General features: G+C 37.5%; 1 protein-coding gene across 10 annotated transcripts in view; it reads right to left on the reverse strand.

The window, feature by feature from the left end:
- Positions 1-14,372, reverse strand: part of prom1a (prominin 1a) — an 85,166-nt gene that overhangs the window by 13,269 nt on the left and 57,525 nt on the right. For all 10 annotated transcript variants that reach the window (XM_028588904.1, XM_028588903.1, XM_028588912.1 and 7 more), the window contains 13 exons: positions 13,780-13,843; positions 13,362-13,451; positions 10,459-10,688; positions 10,079-10,153; positions 9,765-9,828; positions 8,726-8,885; positions 8,173-8,325; positions 7,552-7,675; positions 6,728-6,831; positions 5,779-5,863; positions 2,827-2,973; positions 1,246-1,317; positions 176-268 (listed from right to left, as the gene is read on the reverse strand). In XM_028588904.1, the coding sequence (XP_028444705.1) occupies positions 176-268; positions 1,246-1,317; positions 2,827-2,973; positions 5,779-5,863; positions 6,728-6,831; positions 7,552-7,675; positions 8,173-8,325; positions 8,726-8,885; positions 9,765-9,828; positions 10,079-10,153; positions 10,459-10,688; positions 13,362-13,451; positions 13,780-13,843 (1,461 nt within the window). The remainder of the gene's footprint in view (positions 1-175; positions 269-1,245; positions 1,318-2,826; positions 2,974-5,778; positions 5,864-6,727; positions 6,832-7,551; positions 7,676-8,172; positions 8,326-8,725; positions 8,886-9,764; positions 9,829-10,078; positions 10,154-10,458; positions 10,689-13,361; positions 13,452-13,779; positions 13,844-14,372) is intronic.

Genomic DNA, 14,372 nt, shown 5'->3' on the forward strand with positions numbered 1-14,372 from the left:
TTAACCAAACGAATGCAAGGTACAAACATTGCTGTTTTAGCAGTTTTCTTTTATTGGTTTAGGGTGGAGATTTTTCTTCAGGGGATGACTAGATAGAAGATCTAACCCAAAAACCAAGAGTCCAGCCAGGCATGAATATCTGGACTGAAAGCAGACACATACAATGAGGCATTACCATGGCCTGCTCCATGGGGATGATCTGTTGACTGTGAATCTGCCGCAGAGTACCGACGTGGCCTTTCAGAGCAGTCTGCAGACCGCCTCTGGGCTAAAATGCACAAACGGGGAGAGAAACAATTTTGGTTATACATCATTTATTAAAGTGTTGAAGGAATTTTTAGCCCATAAACTACAATACAAGTCTTATCAGAGAAGTTATTTATTATTGGGCTAATAATAATAAAAGTATGTATTTCTCCTGTTCTTTGTGTAGACCCTTACTGTGAATTAAACCAAGCTTTGTCCTTCTGAAGGATCCTACATGACTCACCACTTCGAGGTAAATAAAAATGTGTTGTGTTACTGTTGTGTTTTGTGTAGCGATGCTGTTATGCTGTGTGGAGAGGAAATCCGCTTGACACTGTACTTGATCATAAAGGTTTTATTACATCAAGTTTCCAGCATCAATGACGAGTCCCACAGAACCCGGAGAGACAAAGCCAATATGCACTCTGACTTGCTACAGCAAGAACATGGTTTATAAGGGGTACATTTAGGTAACATGTTAGATAAAGTAAACTGTTGTGAGTTGGCAAGTAAAGGTCTGAGTCCCTTTGAGGTCAGAGTCTCTTTTGGGGGAGGGGGGGCTCCAACACTACTCATAAAATCATTAATCTCACTTAGCCACCTAATCACAGAATCAAATAGGACATCCTCTTCAACACATCACTCTATTGAGAGGAAAATCATTGAACTTACATCCCTAACACAGTGCTCATGATTTCTCAGCATATTTGAGCCTTATACAGACTTTAACCTTATATGGCCAGATACCACATTACCTTCCTGAAACCCCCTGAAGGCATGGCAGAGCAGTCAGACTGCTCCCAGAGACTGTCTCAATTTAGACAGAGCTGTTATGTTTTGGACTAAGACACCGGGCTTGGAGACTGGAGACAACCAAATCCAACCAAAGTGCTCCCATGGCATTGTAAATCAATACGTGAATCAAATGACGTGCCTGTGAACTAAGGCAACACTGTGGATGTTTGTATATCAGCCAGAATAGCACCGATGTGTTCTTACCATGAGGTCTGTCTGGGCCTCCAGCTCTCTGGCGAATGTGAGCAGGTCAATCACAGTGACCCCTTTGTTGACCTGAAGATAAGCAACAACAAAAAATCATGTAAAAATGTTTCTCTTAGCAGTAATGTTTGGGGAAAAGTACTTAGATTAACTGTCCATTATTAGCCACCTAATTATAAAGCGTTTTCTTTTTTTGTTGTTGATTGTTTTGTTTTTGTTAGTAGACATCTTAAAATCCCACTAGGTAATAATGAATAAAGACGCTAGACGTAAATAAGACTGAGCTGCTATATTAAACAAACCTCAATAGGGCAGCATTACATTTTAAAATCACATCAATAAGAATACGTAATATCTAAATAACAAAGAAACAAAACTCCTCTTTAAACTGTATGTAAAGCTACCAAGTAGATAGAACTCTTTTAATTCATGCCCAAGATCAAATCAGTGTTTTCGCTGCAGATCTTATTGTAAAGTAAATTAGGTGGTTGGAAACCTGCAGAATATGGATGCAGAATGGCTCTAATGTTTATACTCTTATCTACGTTTGTAACATTTGTTGGAGAGAAACCTCTCATCCTGACTTTTGGAGAGTGAGTTGTGTATCAGCCAGGACAGGTGGTACACTTGACTGGAGTCCATAAAGTTTTTTTTTTCTCTCTCTCTCTCTTTGGAAATAAATCTAAGCGAACCTGACAGGTAGTGTTGGGAGAGAGCAGAGAATGCCAAGTCCTGGCTTGTTCCTCCACACTCTTTGCCTTGGCAAGAATACTTTTGGATAATCAGGCTTCAGTGATCTCCAACAGAACCCAGTGTACAGTGTCACGTCTCAGCTCCTGTTAGGTAAAGCATGGCTGCCTGCTATATGTTAACTGACAGCCAAGGAGGCGGCTGTTTAATCAAGCTATGGTTGGTAACATACCATTAAAGTACAACTGTAATACAATAATATTGTTATATGTATAGACTAATCTATTATCAATGTTTACACAATTTTACAAATAAACTGGTATTTGTAAAGAGCTAACTCAAATAAACTGTCATACAACCACATACCTAGTATCACAAATAATAATTTGACCTTTATTTTGAAATTTTCAGTCAGATCCTTTTCATCTACCGTGAGTATGTATTTGACCTTGTTTTTTGTGTGTTTTCAGCTCATTCATTCTGTTCCCGAATGTGTGTGTGTGTGTGTGTGTGTGTGTGTGTGTGTGTGTGTGTGTGTGCTTGACCCTTTAAGTTTATTTTTATTCGTGCACATTTTATTTATTTTGTTTATCCCTACATACTTATGGGTCTGCTTAGTTTGTTTCTGAATAGATAAGGTAGAACTTTATTTATCCCGAGGGTAATTGTTGTTCAGAAGTTGCTGTATAAAGTAGAAAAGAGTGCAAATATATTGAGTGTAAATAAAACAAAAAATAAACAATAAACAATAAAGATAAGGTGCAAAAAACAAATGTACCCAATGCCAGAAATGTAAACCGGTAAACCAGTGAACAGTAACTGTAAATCCAAAATATACACCTGCCAAAAGTAAGTAGTAAATGGTTATGTAATGTAATATGTGTGTGTCACCTCTTCCAGGTAGTCTGCATAGTTGATTTCTGACAGCCCTGCTTCAGAGAAATCGAGAAGGTTCTGCTTCCCCTCTGTCTCTAACAGGATTATTCCCCTGAGATCGATCTTAACACTGTCCAGATGACTCACCACATCCTTAGTAAACTGTAAACACAAAAATACAGCAGTGGCTTTGATAAGATGCTTGATATATACACATATTATTAAAGCTTTAAAGGTAAATGTTACATTTTTACATTTTGTGTTGATTCTCAAATTGTCCCTACTTACCCTATATCAAACATCACTCATCAATCACAGGTTTCCACCTCTATGTGTTTCTGTTAGTAAAGCTTGGTTATTGATCACAGTTTAGGTCTGTGTATGGTGTAATTACTGTAAAAATACATAAACGTTAACATAATGAAAGGGAAACAAAAATGCAAAACAAATGCTGGCCTTAGGATGGCAAAGATCTTAAAGATGTGGTTTGGATGGAAGTTAACATATCCCACTAGAATGGTGTTTCTTAAAGTTGTTTGTGTGGAAAGTTTCTCCTTGTTTTTACTGTAAATTGCAGTCCCTATTATTGCATTTCTGCACACAATCTGTGTTCCCTCTGGGCAGAGATGAAGCAACATTTCTACAATGACTAAAAGTTTATGTGTCAATAATTATAAAAAACTTTTAGCTTGTTTGCTTTTTTTGTGGCAGTATTAAGAGAACAAAACAAAAAATGTTGACAATAAAGTTTTATAATAAAATTTGTTTGTTTCCAAATGGGTTGGATTTTCCCCAAGAATAAACAATATAAGTATTGTAGCCTACTGAGTATACAAATGTTACTTTCAAGCAAGTAAAAAAATCCAATTACAGTATTTTGAAGCATAATGCTTTATTTGTAACACTGAAGTGATGGTTTTATATCTAAATAAAAGATTTATAAATCCGGAGATTGAAGCTGATTTCGTGCAAATAAAATCGTTATTACTAATAACAACTAATGAGAACTATTATTGGAAAAACCCTAACCAATGGCCTCGCTGCTGCCCTGAAGAACCAATCAATTTAAAGCTCTACGATGCAGTCGCGTTTAATGTGTTGTGCGCCGTGGACCGACCGACGTTATTTAATTTATCAAGTGTGCTCAACGGTTGTAGTAAGTTAATTATTATTAGTAAAATCATTAAATTTAATATTGAGATGAATGGTCATGTGAAATATAATCACAAAAAGACGTTATAATGTAGTAGTAACGTAAAATGTAACAAGCTAGTTCAGCGTATAACGTTATGAAACATGATTTAGGAAAACTCGGTTAGCTGATGAACTAGCACAACATTAGCCATAAACTAACACAGCTAAAAACTGATAGCTATAGGCTGGTAACGTTAACCGCTAGCTACTCTGCAGATGTGGTTGTGGTAGAGATAACTAGCTAAAACTGTTGTGAGGGGGCTGTCAGCAAATACAATTGGAATTTGATACTAACAGGAATTGGAAGTTTATTCTTGAGCAATTTTAGTCTAAATTATTATGAACCTAATATGGCATTTTCTTCGTAGGTGATGTGTCCTATTTCACTTCTACAAAGACACCCCTGCCCCAGCCCATGGATTGGTAAAAACTGTCTAAACTTGGACCCCAGATCAGAAATACATCATAAATGGGCAAAAAGAATTACTCATTGAGTATCTAACATTATCCTACCAAGGCATTGGAAATTTCAGAATTTCTGGGGAGTAACATCACTGTTAGATGATGTATATGTGTTTTGATTTATAATTCCCCCGAAGCCTAAGAATAATGCTGTTGTGGGTCTGATAAAAATGTTATGTTAATGACACTACAGTACAATCAAGATGATGCACTGTTTTTGAATGACCGACTTGAATCACAGGTTAATTGCAATGTAAGAATTAGGCCATCAGTGACCTGATAGAGAACCATATTTCACCATGGGAATAAAATGCATGTTGTTACTTAGACTAAGGGGACTTTTCGAAGTAGAACAGGAAAGGCAGTATTCACAATTTGAAAAGATTCTGTCATTAAAGATCCAACAAAACTGTCCATTTTATTTTGTATGTTTTAAGGTAGCCTCATCAGATTTGAAACTATAGTGATAAAATAACTGACCTGTAGTCATTTTTGCTGAAATTATGTCAGGTAGGGTGTCACACTTTTGGAAACTTATAAAATATGTACAGGCACTAAATGAAGACAAATGACCAACATGCAGAAACAGATGAAGCATGGGACATATCAGCTGTTGGCTTGAAAGAGCCAAGACAATCTTGCCAACTGGCAGGCAAATACTGAATGTCTTAGGCAGGCTGGAGTCGCTGGCTCAGGGCTGAGAAGAAATAAAAACTTACATCATTGTAATGTTTCAGGCATACATTGAGGTAAGGGTCAAGGCATGTTAAAGCTATCGGCCGTCCGCACAGACTTTGTTTTGGCAGCAAAGAAATCTTTAGGTAATGCTAATTAGATGCTGCAGCCAAGGATAGAGATTTCTGGACGCTCCATCACTGTTAGCTCATAGAGCTACATGCATACTAAAGGAATCCTAACCCTGGTTTGATCATGTAGTACAGTGCATTGATTTATTGTGTAGTAACAGCCCATAATAGTATTTTATGAAGAATACTACAGAGTGTATTTTAAATGAAAATTAACATACATTCATTCGTAGAAAACAGCTTAAGTACCACACAGAGCTCCCTTACTATGTGCTTTTTTTTACAACACATAATTGTATTGAAAAGTATAGTGTCTGAACAAGTGGCATCAGAATTTAGGGAATTGTTTGTGACTTTAACACCTTTTTAGTTAAATGATAGCACAATGCCATAGTCTAACATCAATCCTGTATAAAGGAAAAAATCAATACAAACATCCACAGTTAGTCCCTGCAACATATCGTATGAAAGAATGCTACTTATGGTGTGTTTTGAGTTTACTGACCACTGTAGTGTTCAGGAACAAGGAGATGTTGAAGACTTTGTCCAGACGCATGGCTGAGTAGATGCCTTTATTCTCTTTGCAAGTACTAAGAAGGACACATATACAAACACATACACACAGATATAACACAGAGAGAGGGAGAGAGAGAGAGAGAGAGAGAGAGAGAGAGAGAGAGAGAGAGAGAGAGAGAGAGAGAGAGAGAGGGAGAGGAAATGTAAACTTAAAAGTGTCAGAGTGTAAATATTTGCTGCCATCAAGTGAAATTGACTGGAAGTACACGACACACTGACATGTTCCCTGATAGAAAACAGTGTAATGTTCCTCAAAAGCCTGGACTATTTTCTAATATGTCAAAGATGAATGTTCCACAATAACATTTACAGCATTTAGGAAACTACATACCAGATAGACTCACAAAATGCACTGATTGCTTATTAATGGGCAACGACCTGTTGAAGCAACATTGCTCTATTTGGAAATATAATGAATTCAGCTCTGCTATCCCAGTTACAGATGAAATGCTGCTTCTCACTGGAAGGAGATGATGAAAGCTGATGTAACCACTGAGAAAGAGGCTGAGGAAAAGCAGCACAGATAGTGTATACAAATAATGCTAATTAGCTTCTCAAGGTTAATAGAAACTCTCTCTCTCTCTCTCTCTCATTTGCATCCCCATCAATGGAAATAAAACATTCAGTTGCATGACTGATGCCCAAACCAGCGCCTGCGCCAAAACATTAAGCAAAATGTAAAAAATGGCATCATCCAGTAATTCTACAGCCTATAATTGAATAAGTGGCTTGTCCATTCAGTTTTGTAACGAAACCTAAATATGTCATGCAGATAACACAGTGTGGAGTAGGCCGTCATCACCAAAGCATTGCTCTGAAAGGGGGTAGGCAGATGTAACACTGTCACCTAAATACATAAAAAATTGTTTTCTCTTTGCCTGTACAAGCTCTCTGCCGTCAGCTCTAGGTCGGAGTCGTTGTACATGTAGCCAGGGATGAAGTTCCTCCAATCTGGGTTGACCAGATATGGGGTGTCCACAACCTGGAGGATCAGACAGCCAGAAAGGGGATGTGTGATTTATCATTTGAATGGGAAACAAATGGGATCAAATAGGGTGTAGTTGAAAGAAGCATGCATGCTTATAAAATGATTCCATGAATTACTGTAATAAAGGTTAAAGTTATCCTAGTGAATACTGAGTATATTCCATGTAATATTCTGTTTGCAGAAGACGGGCCATGCTGTTCCCTTCATCACATTTTCTGAACTGAGACAGCAAAAAAGGGAGGGAGGGACACATAGAGAGGCACGGAAGAAAATGCTGCAATTATTTTCATTCCGAAAAGTTCTGTAATTCATTGTTCAGTAATAAAATCAAACAAGTTAAGAGTACTGATACCCCATGAATCAAATAAAATTACAGCTTATTTCACTTGTTTAAAAAGACTAGAACTTTATCTAATTGTCTAATTTTTATCTTTGCTTTATAAATTTGAGACAAAATTAGGTTTTCTACATTATGGATGGCTTAAGTGCAGCCAGATTCAGACTTAATGCAAACAACAGCATGCCACTCACAACTGGGAGCAAGTTTTTGGGTTTAGGTATAAGAATGTTATGGACTGATGTAAGTAAAGTCCAAGGAACAATCAAACAAAGAAAAAGTTTTTGTATGAAATGTAAATCAAGTTACTACGTGAGATGTACTTTATATTTTCCTCCTGTTTGTTTTGTTATATTTAGGGGGGACTCATTACTTGCCTTGAAGACTTCTTTGGTGTGGAAGGGATCACAAACAAGTTTCTCCATGTTTCCTCCAGCCAGGAAGATGGTGGTCACCACTCCCATCAGCACCCAGGAGAAGATGATGCTAAATCCAACGCCGCTATGGAGAAAGACAGACAGGCCCTCAGGTACAGATAAAGTACAGAACAATAAGAGTTGGAGGTGTAGCAGTCGTGGAATGGGTGGATAGGAGGTGAGGAAGAAGGGAATTAAAAAGAGCAGTTTGCTTTAGACTAGCATCTTGAATTAGATATAACAGAAGACAAAAATCTGGATATTTTAAATCCATTGGGGGAAAGTCAAAGAAATTAAGTTTTTTTTCAAATGATCAAAAGTTGTTGCTTCTTGTATAATTTTTCAACTTGTGGAAAGCTATTTCATTTTGTGGGAAACTATACTGTGTGGTGGTTTTAGTAGACGTAATAGTTGGCGTTATTTCAGGACTACTAGCACTTGAACAAGTAGCACTAAAAATACTACTAGTAATGTGTACCGAGCCATCATCAAATTGACTTGAAACCCTTTTTTCATGGCAACACCACCACCAGTTTTAAATCTTGAAACTGACAGAGCCTGTCATGTGGGTGGTTGACTCACGCCACGAGCATCGTTCCTCCTGTGTTGGAGATGCAGCCTCGTGTCGTAGGTGAGGCGTGCTTGTCGTATCCCAGGGTGCCACACAGCAGGCCCAGGTAGTTAAAGGCCAGGACCAGGACCACCATGCAGCAAAGAGCAATACAGCCAATCCACCTTTAATCAGCAGGCAAAGCTAAACTGTTAACACACAGCTGAAGTGTCTTTGAGCAAGACAGTGAAGCCCCATCGACTTACTCATTATTATAAAAGAGCACATATGCTAAATGGGGTAAAAGAAAAATGTAATACAAAGCTTTAAAACAACTAATACTGTATATCAGCTTAGCTTTCCCTTTACTGCACTATTTTAAACTGAATGAATGTAGAAGTGATATGAACATTTCATAAATGCTAAATATTAGTGCAAGTTTATACAGCACACATTGTTTTTACACTAGCTTGTGACAGCATCGAGACAGTGCCCACTTTACAGTATTTAGACTTTTTACAATTTAAAGGTATATTTTCTTTTTTCTCCCTTAGAGTTGATAGGTATTATTGGAGGCCAGTTTACCTGTAGAAGTCCATTCTGTCAATTTCAGGGTAGTAGTCCTCAATCTTGGCATGGGCATGGCTAATGAAGATAGTGAGGTTGGACAGGGAACTCTGCACAGGGAATACCTTGGAATAGCTGCTGATGTTTTTGCCAATGTCGTCCACCAAACTCTGTACACCTGAGAGACAGATTAATCAATCAATTCCATCAGTTTTAATAAATGACCTGTGTAAAGATACTGGATAAATAAAAAAAAATGACAGCTGCACGGAGTAAAACTTCAATTCAATACCCAGAAACAAGCTCATGTTTTATGGTTTGTCTGGTTTCTGATTGGTTAATATTAAATGAGTCCCCACTGAAAGATGGCAACGTTATAAATAAAGTCGGATATCATTTTTACACTGTTTTCTAAGCGCAGGTTAAAACTTAAAGTGCTCATATTATGCTTTTTGGCTTTTTCCCTTTCCTTTATTGTGTTATATATCTTTTTTATGCACGTTATAGGTTTACAAAGTGAAGTCCAACCCAAAGGGACTTACCATCTCCAACAGGAAACACTGTTCACAAACTGCTCCAAACACCTCTATTGTAGTCCAGCCTTTACTTCCGTGACAAACGTGCGTCACTTTGTAACACGTTATAATGCTCGCCTAGCTGCTAGCATGGAACTCCCTCATACTCTGCAACTGACTAGCTAGCAGTACTTACTGTGCATGTGCAACTCCCAACAAAGATGGTACAGAAGTGAGATGCCTCACTCTGTAGCTAAAACAGAGAGCTCAACACACAGGGTGAAAAGAGGAGCTGCAGCAATGTGTAGTACAACAAAAATATGGTGTTTTCTAAAAATTAAAAGCACATAAACCTATTCTGGTACAACCTCTGAATACAGTTATGAACCTGAAAATGAGCATAATATGAGCACTTTAAAATCTACCGAATTTGGCTTAGAGTAGTGGTTCATGTAATCAGTTAGTGTAGTACACACAACAGGAATTATTTGCGTAAGAAAGTTTAAGGAATTCGTTTTTTAAAAGTGTAAAATGTCACTTACTCTCCACAACACTTCTGGTCTGTTCAATCACCGTATGTGGTGTGTTGTTTAAAGAAGAGTAGCCCTGTGAGAAGAAAAGGAAAACGTGTTGGAACATGGAGTTCCTTAGTCAATTTTGTTGTCTGAAGGTTTTTTTTATTTTACCAAAATGGCAATTCAAAGGCAGTCTGTAAAATGTTGAAAGTCACTAACTGAAGCACAAGTAGACCATAAGTAGAGGGAAATTGGTGCCACTAGCACATTAAATAACTCCCAGAGATCCACTGACATTACAGACTGGCAACGATGTAAGAAGATTTATGGTCCGGGCTCACCCTCTGGACGATAGCACTGAGGTCCGTTTTCATGACATGGTTCACCTTTTCCAGCTGAGCATTCACGTATGGTAGCTAAAATATAAACAGACAGTACAGCTACAGTATGCATACACACTGATACATTATCAAAATTCAACAATCCTTGGTCAACATTTAGTGATCCCTGTACCTTTACTAACATGCATTAATACAAAAACAGTGTATTGAGACACTATTTCCAAGATTTAGCACTTATTACTAAGTTATCAGATAAATGGTTGAAAAGGTTGTCTTTGGAAAGAAGCTAAATTGCAATAGTTCAGCAGGAACATGGTAAAAAAGTTGGAAATGCACAAGAGAACTTAAGTAAAAAGTGAAATTTGTATTCTGTTTTGTACCCGTGTGAAATTGGCGCTGATCTGCAGCTGGAACAGAGACTGGCGTATGTTGCGGCACAGCTGGGCAGAGGTGGCGTCTGACTCCTCGTCATGACAGCCCGGGTCGTTGAGGGTGCGGTTGACACTGGTCCGGACCAGGCTCAGGTTGAAGTTGAGTTTCCCTGTTCCTACCTGCAGGACCTCTAGGCCCGCATTAACGTTCTCCAGGGCCTCCTTGGTTTCTCGCATGGCTGAAATAAAAGACAAATAAATGAGATTGGACGTGGATTGTGTTGCTGTTATGTGGGGAAAACCAGGATGTGAAGGCCGATCAAAACAAAGAACTTTCCTAACATTATTTTCCCTCCAAAAAAGTGAAAAGTAGAACAATGGAGTGAGCGCTGTTAAGGAGGGGCAGTTGTTAAGAGTGTCTTACCTACTCGACTACATTGTAAACAAATAAACCTTTCTCATTAGCTAACCTATATTTTGAGGTAAAATTTAAAATTGAATAAGTTGTCAGGAAAGTTTTTTTTTCCCCATGAGTCCCAGACTGCGTAGCTCGGCTGCAAAATGACTCACAGAATAATGAATATTTTAAATAATTCTTTTAGTTCTGTTTAGGGAATTGTGTGGAATTGTTAACAGGAAACGTACAAATGTACTCTTATATTCAGAGCCATAAAATAACTTTTTTTTGTCAATGTTTCTGGAACATACTGTACTGTATACATTTTTCAAATAACTTTTTCTTTTACCAATTAAACAGATTTAATGGCTAGTATAAAAGTGGCTTTTAATATCAACATACACAGCAAATGGACAGCGAAAATCTGTTTAATATCGGCTCATCTTACACAAAAGCACAGACTCCTACAGGACACAAAGTATGGAGTCATTGTAAGGACTAAGCCTGAGTTGAGGACATCATATGGAGTTTCAGATCCAAGCCCTGGTGTTTGTTATTGAGTTTGGCATTTGGTGTGTGTCAATGGTGAGTTCACATGCTCGTGTGAATCTCCTGCATCTAAAATTGGACTTTTGACTGCCAGCCAACAGCTTTCAGTGAACAATAACCAAACAGGAATCCTATGAGTAATGTGAATTTGTTAGCTTCTTCAATTAAAAATGGTTGCTGTTAGTAACTAACTCTTTCCCCAGCAATTCAGTGCATCACAAACAACAGCCAGTGTTAGTTAACGATCACAGAGTAGCCGGCAGCAGACTTTTAAAATTAAACAGGATGAAGAATGCAAAAACACTGGCATCCTTGAACATTGGTATAAAAGATGCAAGAGTGTAGGAGAGGAAACAGTGTATTTACTATCACATAGCTAAATGCTTAGCCGTACTGAAGGGAGTGACAACACAGATGGATGCTATATGCTAAAAGCATACTGTTTTTTCCAAATATGAATCTTCTGTATCCTTAGCATTCAGACAGTTTTCACATCTGATTAAACACAGTATTTGTACCGGATACTAAGATCTTCTGATTGCATGGCTCAGCCCCAGTAGGAACACAATAATACACAAACATTAAAAACACAAACTGTATTCACACAGTGATCTGTGGTCCAGCCTTTTACCACCTGAACTGTCGGAATGCTTGCTGACGGCTATTTCATCTTTGTTTCTGTTGTGCTACAAGCCTGTATATTCCATGTTGTGAAAACAAACATCCATATACAACTGCTTGTTGTAACACATAAAGTAACTCAATAAAATAATACTTTCATAGTTTAATATTCAAATGGTTGATTAATTGACATCGGAGTATGCTTTACTTAGAAAAAAATGGTTAAAGTAATAGGACTGGTAACACAAACACAACTTTTAATGCTCACTTCACAGTGGGGGAACACAATTGGGGGAAAAAAGGGAGATGTCCAGGTGCAGGTTGATGTTGAGTTGGGTTTTTGGCAAGATCTGGTGATGCCATTAACTTAAAACTGCACTAGGCAAGATTTTTTATGGAAAGGTAATCATATCTGTTTAGATATGTATATGGAAGAACTCACAGATTTATTCTGTTTGCCCATAAAAACTGTTAATCTGGTGACAGCACTAGCAGCAAAACCACCTGTGCATTCTGCAGGTGGTGAATTTGACCTTAAGAAAACATTTCTCCTTAAAGTTTGCAACTAAACAGTGGAGCCAAACCAAGCTAGCAGACGGCAGAACCTTATCTTTAAATTTAAGAAGTGGCACTTAGCTGACATCACTTTACATCATTTCTGGATTGTGAAGTTCATCAGACATTGTCTGCTATTTGTGGTCACCAGAGTCAGATTTTGCATACTGCAGTTTTAATATATTAATTGGTTGCTGTTCATTTAAGATGCTCGGATAGGTCCAAGTGCTCATGAAAGATCACAAGGGAACAAATCACGGGAGCAACACCGGTGTCAAAGTTCACAAGGTCAGGGGTCAAGGGATTGTGGGTCATTGTCCAGTTACTGAGTTACTGTTACCTTTGATGGCTCTCTCGATTTTCACTTCATAAAAAAGCATGAAATATAAAGGTTAAAAAGTTATCTGAATAATAATTAGAAGTTACATCTTGTATTAACTCACTGACCTTCAAGAAAAACAATATTGAAATTAGATTCCAAAAAACATTTCTGAAGCTTATTTTTAAGGCAGAATATGTCAACCCTAACAAGTGATTTAATCTTCGATAGAGTTCTAAAATGATATTACAGCATACGTAAAAATGTGATAATGGGGTTATAATTCAACTTTGTTTTGAAGTGTGATTATCTTATTCTTTAAATAACAAAATTTGTAAGTAAGGCAGGATTCTATAGGATACTTAATGACTTACATAATATTTTGTGGTGCAGCTGTAGCCTGCATCCGGTAACTTGCAGCTTACAATAACCTGATCATATCAAGAGGAAATGAAAAATATGCAGACGTACCTCCAGCCATATTGAGCACTCTGTCCAAGGCAGGATGGACCTCCTTATCCAACTGATCGTGTATCCTTCCACCTAATAATGGACCTATATCTGTAGAGAACGCAGCATCAGATCAACAGAAGAAAGCAGTCCCTTTCTTCATTATATTTGCTGCTTTTGCAGGTGTTAACTTTCAGAAAAAGAGCTGCCTGCAGTACTTTAACAAAAGTGGGATGAGTACTCAAGGGATCCTGTATAACAGTCAAAGCTGTAGCTTTCTAGACCTAGTTTTTTCACAAATCCTTTGTAAAAACAAGTGAAGGAAAGTAGACACAGTGAATTTAGATAATAAGCATGATATATGACCAAGAGCAAGAACTCAGGGAATCGTTTCTGTCCACTTACTTTACTATCAAAGGCACAGAGGAGGTCTACTTACTATCTAGGTCATAGATGACTTTGTTCTTGGCTGTGGCGTATTGGGATATTAGGTAATCAATTTGCTGCAAACAGGAAACACAACACAGCATAGTTTATTAGTCTCGTCAGACTCATAGACACCAAGAAGCACTCTGAAGTATAGTACAGTACTTATTTGTCAAAAGGAAATTCAGAAAATTACAAAATATAAAAACGTTTTTCATAAACATATAATGTTTAAAAAGCAAATTTGTTCCTGGCACATGCACAAAATGTGAAGGCTATATCTCCGTTGAGTGAGTATGACATGTTTAGCTTTTCATTTAACCATGACTGAACCTTTATTCCATGCTTTAACCAAACTATTTCTCTAGCTAACATTTCCATAACTAGTAGCTGTTCTTTAACACAAGCAGCAAAGTAATTGCTGTTCAATTTAAAGTTTTATTATAGAATTTAATCTCTAGTATTGTTAGAGAATGTAATGAATAAGTTTGCATTGACAGCATATAATCTACATTTTCTCAGTTTCTACTTTGATAACATGGTTTAATATTGTGTTGGAGCTTAAGGACACAAAGCAGAGTGATAATGTTCACACATCTGTCTCAC

Source organism: Perca flavescens, chromosome 10, assembly GCF_004354835.1.
Source record: "Perca flavescens isolate YP-PL-M2 chromosome 10, PFLA_1.0, whole genome shotgun sequence".
Taxonomy (NCBI): Eukaryota; Metazoa; Chordata; class Actinopteri; order Perciformes; family Percidae; genus Perca; species Perca flavescens.